This window comes from Trachymyrmex cornetzi, unplaced genomic scaffold, assembly GCF_001594075.2.
Source record: "Trachymyrmex cornetzi isolate Tcor2-1 unplaced genomic scaffold, Tcor1.1 scaffold1040, whole genome shotgun sequence".
NCBI lineage: Eukaryota > Metazoa > Arthropoda > Insecta > Hymenoptera > Formicidae > Trachymyrmex > Trachymyrmex cornetzi.
Window position 1 is genome coordinate 19,705 of NW_017295588.1, and position 9,753 is coordinate 29,457.

At 35.7% G+C, this 9,753-nt stretch overlaps 2 protein-coding genes across 2 annotated transcripts; one reads left to right on the forward strand and one right to left on the reverse strand.

The window, feature by feature from the left end:
• The first annotated feature begins 6,000 nt into the window (after positions 1 to 6,000).
• LOC108759203 (uncharacterized) lies at positions 6,001 to 7,542 on the forward strand. The gene is made up of 5 exons (XM_018504528.1): positions 6,001 to 6,004; positions 6,111 to 6,368; positions 6,476 to 6,662; positions 6,839 to 6,984; positions 7,328 to 7,542. The coding sequence occupies exons 1-5, from the start codon at positions 6,001 to 6,003 to the stop codon at positions 7,540 to 7,542; spliced, it is 810 nt and encodes a 269-aa protein (XP_018360030.1).
• A 788-nt stretch (positions 7,543 to 8,330) lies between these two features.
• On the reverse strand, positions 8,331 to 9,508 carry LOC108759213 (putative nuclease HARBI1). The gene is made up of 3 exons (XM_018504538.1): positions 9,104 to 9,508; positions 8,900 to 9,032; positions 8,331 to 8,788 (listed from the first exon to the last, which is right to left on the reverse strand). Exons 1-3 carry the CDS (start codon positions 9,491 to 9,493, stop codon positions 8,331 to 8,333), a joined length of 981 nt encoding a protein of 326 aa, XP_018360040.1. The 5' UTR covers positions 9,494 to 9,508.
• Positions 9,509 to 9,753: the final 245 nt, after the last annotated feature.

Below are 9,753 nucleotides of genomic sequence, written 5' to 3' on the forward strand. Positions count from 1 at the left end.
GTAAGCATATGTTATGGCAGATTTCGGGACAGTACATTCAAATGTATATACATTGGGTTGTACAGATTCGGAACCTGTCATACGCACATATTACGGAAAATTTCGTGTCTGTAGAGCGAAATGTACATACAACTGGTTACCAAACAGTTGTAATACTTTCTTCGATGCATATTGTAACCATTTTATGATTCGTCACGCTGATTGGATTAATCAACAAGACGAATAATGAAACGGTTGCAAAATTGTTGAGTCTGCTAGACACAACCATTTACTCGGTGAGCAATCGGAGTTACGAAATACATCGAAGGAAAAGTGTTATAAGTTTTTTGTGACAGGTTCAATGCACATTTCGATGTACATACCCGAAGTCTGAAATAATATATGCGTACGGCAGATTCCAGGACATCTTGGAATATTTCATACGCACATATATCTTAAGATATACACGGATAATGGAATGTCTAATGGCAAATTTTTGGCAAGACCACCCTGTAGGTTTTGCTAACGGGGTGTTATGTTTTTGTTAATTATGTCCTTCACCCGGAGTCCTAGTAGTATACCACTTATGCCATTCGCATATTTTATTGCAGATTTCGGATCTATACATTCAAATATATTATATACATTGGGTTGTGGCAGATTCGGAATCTGCCATACGCACATATTATGGAAGATTTCGTGCCTGGACATCGAAATGTACATACAACCGGTCATCAGAAGGTTGTAACACCTTTCTTTGATTTGGGCTTGAAGCTCATGGTACATATTTATATTATGTTTGCAAGACCCGATATCAACGAAGTTATACTATTGATATGTTAAGTCCTATACACAATATAAGAAGTATTAGGAACAGCAATAGATACTGAGATTTCTACTTATCAGGTATCAGTTACTTCGGAATTTGCGGTTTCTAATATAAGTTGAAACCTTGATATTTATTCCTACACCTAATGTTGTGCACAGAGCTTTATAACTACACGGAGAAAATTTTATATTTAAAATTACTATAATGTGGTAGTAACTGCAGACCATCGTGTAATTATAAGTTTAATTGCAATAATATAAAGTAATTTTTACACTTTTTCATAGTAATTTTTTCATAAATTTTTTCATTACAAAATCAAACTTTGTTGAATAAAAGAAATGATCCATATTAAAAAACAAGCTGAGGGGATAAATAATCAAAGTGATACAGAAAAATTACCCGTTTCTTATCTTAAAAATATTATTGAACAACTTAAAAAAATCAAAATTAGGATATATAAAAAATAGCTTAGTATTAGTAGATAAATTGAATGGAAGACCATTACATTCAGACTATAAATTAGTTTCATTCGATGTAGTCTCAATGTATACTAATATTCCAATAGATTTAGCGATTTAAGGAATTGTAAAAAGATGGGACTTACCATAATAGAAAATCACACAACTTTACCAAAATAAATGAATTTATTAATTCTGTAAAATTAATCTTGAATTCAACATATTTTCAATTCGATAATAAATACTACAAATAGATATTCAGCATGCCTATGGGATCAGCACTCTCTCCAGTTATATCCGACGTAGTTATGGAGGACATTGCAAGTAAAATCCATTCTACGATTCACATCGATATACATTTCAGATATGTTGACGATATTTAATTAGCATTGCTTAAAAATCAAATAAATCAATCTCTAGAAATATTTAATACTCAACATAATAGAATCAAATTCACACTGGAAGAATATGAGGATAATAGAATGAACTTTTTGGACATAACTATAAAAGTAAACGATAATAAGATCATCTTTGATTTATATAAAAAACCTACGAACTCAAGAAGGTTTCTAAATTATCACTCGAACCATCCTATTGTCCATAAAGAAGGTGTTATTACGTCATTATTGGACAGAATTGTATTCCTGTCACATCCAAACTTTCACAAAAAAAATATCACGAACATGATAGACACTTTATTAAATAACGGTTATCCATTAGATTTTCTATCTATTTAATAAAATAAATAATAGAATCAAATCTTTAATTCACAAAAATGATTACAAGTATACAAATCAAAATGAACCTATAGATATTAATATCAGAAAATTTTGTACTTTACCATATGTCGATAATTTAACTGAAAAATTTAAGAATGTATATAGGAAACACAACATGAATATTGCATATAAACCTACTAATAGCTTAATTAAATTTATTAAAACGGAAAGATAAATTAAATAAAATGGATAATAATCATGTGGTATACAAAATCAATCGTCGAGATTGTGAGTGTTCTTACGTAGGACAGACTAAAAGATAGCTTAAAACTAGAATAAAGAAACACAAAGCAGACATAAAAAAATTAAATAATCTGACAGTAGTCACATGTCATCGGCTTAATTTTAATCAGGAAATGGATTGGGAAAATATAGAAATTTTAGACTCTGAACCATTATTTTACAAAAGATCCATTTCTGAAATGATCCATATAAAAAAACAAGCTGAAGGGATAAATAATCAAAGTGATACAGAAGAACTACCCGTTTCCTACTTACCGATAATACAAACAATATCATAGTTCTAAAAATTACTTTGAAAATTATACTAGATGGCAACTGGTTACCTTTCCGCTACCTTTTTTGTTTGCCCTTTCCTATTTCACAATATTTTCCCCCTCTTTTAATGATAGAGACCTTCTAGAGAACTTATAAAATAAAGAAATTACTATCTAAACTCGTTTGAAACCAATCTCTGATAGTAATAATTTGACAAGAAGTAATCTTCCATTGTGAATCATCAAACGGAAATTCAAGATATGGGTAATGTTATTAAAAAAAAGTTTTATTTTTATTTTTATTAAAAAAATTTTTTATTTTTAATAAAGAATTAGCTCCATACTTGAAATTGAAAATTTATTACTGGATTTTTATTCCAGTTTGGAAACTTTATCTTATAAATTCAATGATATTATATCAAATTGACAAGCAATTATGCATTGGTGGATACTATCATTTAATTAAATATGAACTATGGATTGAAATTTTAATTTGACTAGAGGATACTATCATTCAATTAAATACGAACTATGGATTAAAATGTTAATTTGACTAGAGCATATTAAGTAATTGAACAATTACATTGTAACGTTAACCGACAAATTATTAGCGCACTGTAACGTCCGGTGCGCCTACAATATAACGCCCCGTCCGTTTACCAAGCGAGCGCGAGCACGGAATATAGCGAACGATATAATACGTGCCAACTACAAGCGCGTGTAGCTATAGGCCAAGCCACCGAAACCGTTGCGTTCGAACGCCGCGCGCACCGCGCCTGCGTCAAAACATAAATGCCGAAAACGATGCAAGATGCACTTTTATGAGAAAACACCGTTAACACGATGTAAGGAATAATTAAGGTAACAACTGACCTCGACGCAGCTGCAGGGAAAAACCGCAGACCTGCGGGAAAACTATAAAAACTCATAACGCCAATGCAATGAATCGCCGCGCAACCACGAATGCACCCACCGGTCACAAAAGGGCTGCATACGAATAAAACCACCGCGGATAGAATCAAAGCGCACGTAATCGAGAAAAGGCCTTAAATAAACATCAAATTTCACGCGCACAAGGAACAAAAGGATCCGAAACGATACAAGAAACCTATAATGAAAAAGCGCGCAGGAAACAAGTGCAAGCCCTGCCGCAACGAGCTGCGATACACGATAGCCAAGCGCGCCAATACGAATCTCGCAACGCCCGCAGCAGAATAAAACGCGCAATCTAACTAAAACCCTATTGTCATTAGAATAAATTACACAATCAGCAAGTAATAGCGATTTCGCAGTGGCACGTGAGCGAAAACATCCTCTTGCCGCGAGGGGCCACGAAGTAAACAGTATATAAAGCAGAGCATCTAAAGACAAGTCGCCTTATTCCTTCCAAAAGATCCATAACGGTAAGCATACCTAGTGCTTTAACTTAGCGCTCCGGATCTTCCGTACTTCCCGCTGAAATCTAGCCCCGATCGTGCGCCAACCACGGCGTCTGACGGGCTACCTCCTCTCCTGGTTCCGACAGCGCTGCCCACAGCGACGTCGAAACCAAAATCCCAGCGGAACTCTAAACGAGCGCCTTCTCGGCGTCGAAGCCTCCGCACTCCCACCCCCCTTTCTTTTCTCCAAAAAACGCCATTCTTACAACGCTTCTTATTTGGCGTAGATGCCACTAAAGAAGCGACCGCGCGGCAAACGTGGGGGCTGGCGCATCCATCTGAAGAGGCTCCAGCGGGAGCTCTTCAGTGAAGGGAAGTTCGACCCTTCCCGCTACTGAGAGGAAAGCACAGGGGACACCCATAGATCTACCACCGTCGCGCCGACCGCGCCGGCCGACATCGCGGACTCCCCGAGTACGGCCCACAAAGCTAACGCCGTAGAACGCACGGTCACCGCAACTCCGCCGCCGCGACCAAGACCTCCGCCATCTCCGCCACACGTGGCGCCCGTACGAAAGGCCACGAGGCCCATCTTAATAACCACCAAACCTCGAATGATTAACAATACACCTTGTGCAATCAACATTAAAATAATATAGCCAAATTCACTTCTACTTTATTTTCTTTGTCCTTAAGGCCCCCCTGTGTCCTTCCCTGTTCTTCCCGACCTACCGGAAAGCGTAGATAGAGCGAATTGCGAAATGAAGTCAACTGACGCATCCTCTAAACTCTCCATATTATTTATGTTGGAAGAACATGGAAGGTTAATCATTTAAAACTCAAGCAATTAATTATCTCTGAAATTCGTGCTCGCTTCTGAGCACTGGTGACAGCTGCCGATTCCTAACGAAAGAAAAACGCGTCAAAACACCGCGTAGAAGACAAGGCTTCACCCGCGCGCCCCGCTCCGCGCTCACGTTCCCACAGAGTTATGCCGCGTCTCGTGACCACGAAAGTCTCGCGCTCAGGACGTGACACGCACATAATTTAATATTTTAACGTTGATTTACGATTGTAATACTAAGGATGGCGATATTCAAGACCGAAACGTCTATTTTTTGTTAATGATAGTGTTACGTCCGGTGGACTCCACGATTTCTTCGTTTCGCGACCGTTCAATCAATGAAGTAAGACATGAACAAATCCAAGTGATAACACAAATCCGAGAGAAGTTTCCACCCACAAAATCTTGTTTGCCTAGAATCGAGAGACCCGCAATAAAACTCTCTCATAGTGCCGATAATCAAACGTTAAATCTCCTTTCGAGCATCGTAGAAAATGAAAGTCAATATCAAATAATCACCAAATAGCGTTGGTACCAAGGCGCTAAGCCAGGTCACGAAATGATTGCCTAGAATCGAAAGATCCGCGATAAAAACTCTTTCGTAGCATTGACTATCAAACCTCTTTTTGAGCATCGTGGAAAACGAAAATCAACATCAAACAGCGTTGGTACCAAGGCTAAGCCAAGCCACGAAATAATCCCCGCGATAATAAGGGTGCGATTACATGGAGCGTGGAAACGCGGAAAAGCGAAAAAGCGGAATAGAAAGTAACTAGATTCCGCGTTTCCGTCATTTCTTCCCTCGTGCTTAAGCGGAAGACGGAATCTGCTAATTCTTTGAATGTATGCTAATAAACAGAACAGTCGTTAGAAGAAGTTATTTTAAAATGAATAATCCTGTACGTATTTATATAATTTGATAGTTTCATAAATGTAATATTTATATTATGTATATAGAATCAATTGCATGCAATTTTGAATATTTAATATGTTGCTGACAGTGTGTCTTTAACCTCAACTTCAGCGTAGAGGTTATAATTGTTATATTATTTGCGTATTTTTAATTTAATAGTATAGATTAATTATTTAATCGTGTTCTGCGTCAGAAATTGAAGTGTGGCTATTGCTCCTACATTGTGTATGGTTCTTGCGCAAACGTTCTTGCATACCATTGTTTTTCAACATTTAATGAAAATCTGCATGCTATTAATGTAGACAGCAAAGCGGTTGTCACAATGCGTAAGTTACAATATTTTCATTTGGTATGTATATCATTAAATATACATATACGAGTACAGTGCAAATATATATGTATAATAATGTGTAATTATTTATATATTTGAAGAAAAAAGATATGATATTGAAGACGAGCAGGAGGGATTAGTTGATGGAGCTGAAGAGATCAATGAGATCAAAGGCACGCAGGAGACATCAGTCGAAGAAGTTGAGGAAATTGACAAATTCTCTTCATCATCAAATCTGGATGAAATATTAATAGATTTAGTCCATGCACGAAGAGCCTTGTGGGACTACACGATTCCCGTGAAGAACAGGACAAAGCTGAAAAAAGATGCTCTTTGGCAAGAGATAGAAAACATACTTGGTAATAACATTTTATTTTTATAGTTGTTCATTCTTTTACATGTATATATTTGTATGCTTCTAAATATAATTAACAAGAAAATTTATGATTAATTTTGTCAATTGTAGGATCGTTAACTGTGGCGATGGCTAAACAAAAATGGAAGCAGCTGCGTGACTCATATATTAAAGCCAGAAAGAAAATGCAAGGCTATGTACGCAGCGGCTCTGGGGCTGAAGCTGCACATCCACCGAAAAGTTCGTTCTCTCATTACGAGAGAATGAGGTTTCTCGATGATACTGTATCTACAGTGCCGTACGTATTTACTCTATATCCCAGAAAACGAGAAATGATTAAGAATTCAATATTTCAATACTTGTAAATTCTATTCCTTGATCCTAATTCTTATTTCTTTATTACTAATTTTTACTAATTCAGAAAGTATATTTTATTAAACTGTTCATCAAATTATATGATTGTTTATATTGCAGGACCATCAACTCTCTGCAACACCTTTTGCCATCATCATCAACCAGTTCCGATTATTTTAAAGATTTCGATGCGAATGTCTCCGTATCAGCATCGTGTTCAACATTGGATAGTGTTGAATATGACACTAAGTCATCTGACAACCGCAGTGAGTCCAATCGCCACAGCACCTGTTCATCGCCTAAGAACAATAAAAAAAAAGTACATTCTAATTTTATTTAATATATTTCCAACAAACAGAAGAAATCGTTTATTATTGTTCATTTGAATACTTCCTAACAATCAATTTCTGGATGTCTTTATACTTTTTTCGTATAGACGGTTTTCTAAATACAATTAATGTTAATTTTGATTTGTTACGGCTTAATCTTTGACAATGTAAGCTTTCGTAAGACATTCGTATTTATGAAATTATACAAAAATTATGAAAAAGTATACAAAATAATTATAACAAGAATACATGTATTATATTTACACATATATGCTTACAGAAATATTTGACCAGCATGCCCAGCTTCAAGAAACATTCTATGAAGTATTAAGCAAATCATCACAGCGTGAAAGAGACACAGTTGACAGCTTTCTGGAAGTACTGGGTGATTTATTGCGTCATTTGCCTTACATAAAGAGAAGAAATTTCCAAAAGAAAATTTTTGATCTCACGATAACAGAAGAAGACAAGATGCTCAACGAGAAGAACGTGTAATAATGCTCTTAGTCACATATATGTTATTATTGAAAAGATCTGTTCCATAATTGCGTTATGTTTTAATATTAAATTTTATTTTTTTATATTTTATTTCTCATAACATTACAAATAACGCGTATTATATTACATAGCTTATTTGGATCTCAGCAAAATATTGTAACTATTTCTCATACTTTCGAGAGAGGATAGAGTGAAAGTAGTGTACCTGGCAAACTGTGTAAGGCCTTAATCACACTACAGGTTGTCTGTTACGGTTGCTAGTTGTCGGTTCTATTTTAGCCAATCATGATGCAGCGAGTGTAGGTTAGCTGCAACATGATTGGTGAAAATAGAACCGACAACCAGCAATCGTAACCAGCAATCTGTAGTGTGATTACGGCCTAAAAATGATCAGTATTCGTTTCCGTAATTAAAATAAGTGATACATTTAGATTAACATAGATCATAACATTTGCGTATGTACATATGTATTATGACAAAACTACTTTGCAATAATAAATTAAGAAAGTGTTCTTTAGTTTAACTTAAGTTTATTTTTTATTCTTATGTTAGACTTTATTTTATCCTTATTTCTTATATTACCAATAAATTTTTATATTATCCTTATTTTATCCTTATTTTTTATATTACTAAGCAAATCTGCATAAACAACAAGATTCTATACAGAGAGAGAGAGAGAGAGAGAGAGAGAGAGAGAGAGAATGGATTGTTTCAAGTATCATATAAAAAATCGCGGAAAAATTGTATTCGAGTAATTAAAGTTAAAGTGTAGATCTCGATATTACTTAAAAGTCATTATTCAATACTTTATTGAATTGCCAAGGTAATGGATCGATGCATTCAAAGTAGTGAGCAAAATTATCTCGAATTTTCGATGCTTCTCGGCTTTGCGATACATTGCTATCGTTTATGTCTATTAGACCAGTACTAGTATGCAACAGATTACGGTCTTCATCGCGCATTATGGAGTACATCTTTTCACGTGCTGATAAGTTAACTTCTCGATCGATTATGAAATTATGTAGAATAACAGTTGCTTGTGTAGCTTTCACGCAAGTGGATGTAGACGCAATAATAGGTCGCCGGAAAAGTCGCCATCGCGCAACTAAAATCCCGAAGGTACATTCGATAGTCCTTCTTCCACAACTGAGACGATAATTGAAAATTTTTTTTCTGGTGTTCAACTTGCCACTTCGAGGATACGGTCTCATCATATACGTGCTGATAGGGAAAGCTTCATCTCCTAGTAAAACGTATGGAAATTTAAATTCACTATTCTTTATACGTGAGGATGGAGGGATATGGAGTGAATGCGTCTCAAATAAATGAGATAATGCACTATTATCGAAGACACCTCCATCACTTTGTCGGCCCTGAGCTCCAATATTGACGACGAGAAATCGGTTCAAAGCGTCACATATCGCAAGCAAGTTTATGCTGTGGCTCCCTTTGTAATTGTAATAAGATGAGCCACTACGAGGTGGTGCCTATAATTGGAACGCATTATTATAACAGAATACTCATTCTAGAAATATAAATAAATATTTAATATATCTACCTGAATAATCACGTGCTTCCCATCGATAGCTCCAATGCAGTGTGGAAATTGGCATATTCTTTCAAAGTCTTCAGCAACTTTTCTCCAATTGTTTTGCGTAGCATTAATGAGAACTCTATCTTTTAGGGCAAGCCAAATTTGTTCACAAGTTTCCGGGATGATATGCGAAAGTGTACATTGGGCAATGCGATAGGCGTAGGACAGTGAAGTCATACTATCACCCGAAGCCAACCATCGTAGGGTCACATGCAATCTAGTTTCAGCACTTATTGGATTGCGAACCACTTTCTGTTTTTCAATCCGAGGTCCAACAATTGTCAATAATTCATTGAACATTGTTGGTGACATCCGTAAATAGTTGAAATATTTTTCTTTGTCAAATAATTGCATCTCGACGATTAGATTATTACTAGCACCTTGTAACAATCTTTGTTGTTCAGAAAAAATGGGTCTTACCCACATTTTACGTTTTGGTCTTTTATCCAATTGTTTCAAGCAATTGTAGATATAAAACAATTGTGTCACTTTTTGCATCGTTGTCTCTGCATATCTTCTTGTTTGATTTTGTGCTTGTATCACTAATGTGATCATGACCATTAACATTTTATTCAACCGATCCATTTTTTTTCGCCGGTATGATTTGGTTCACG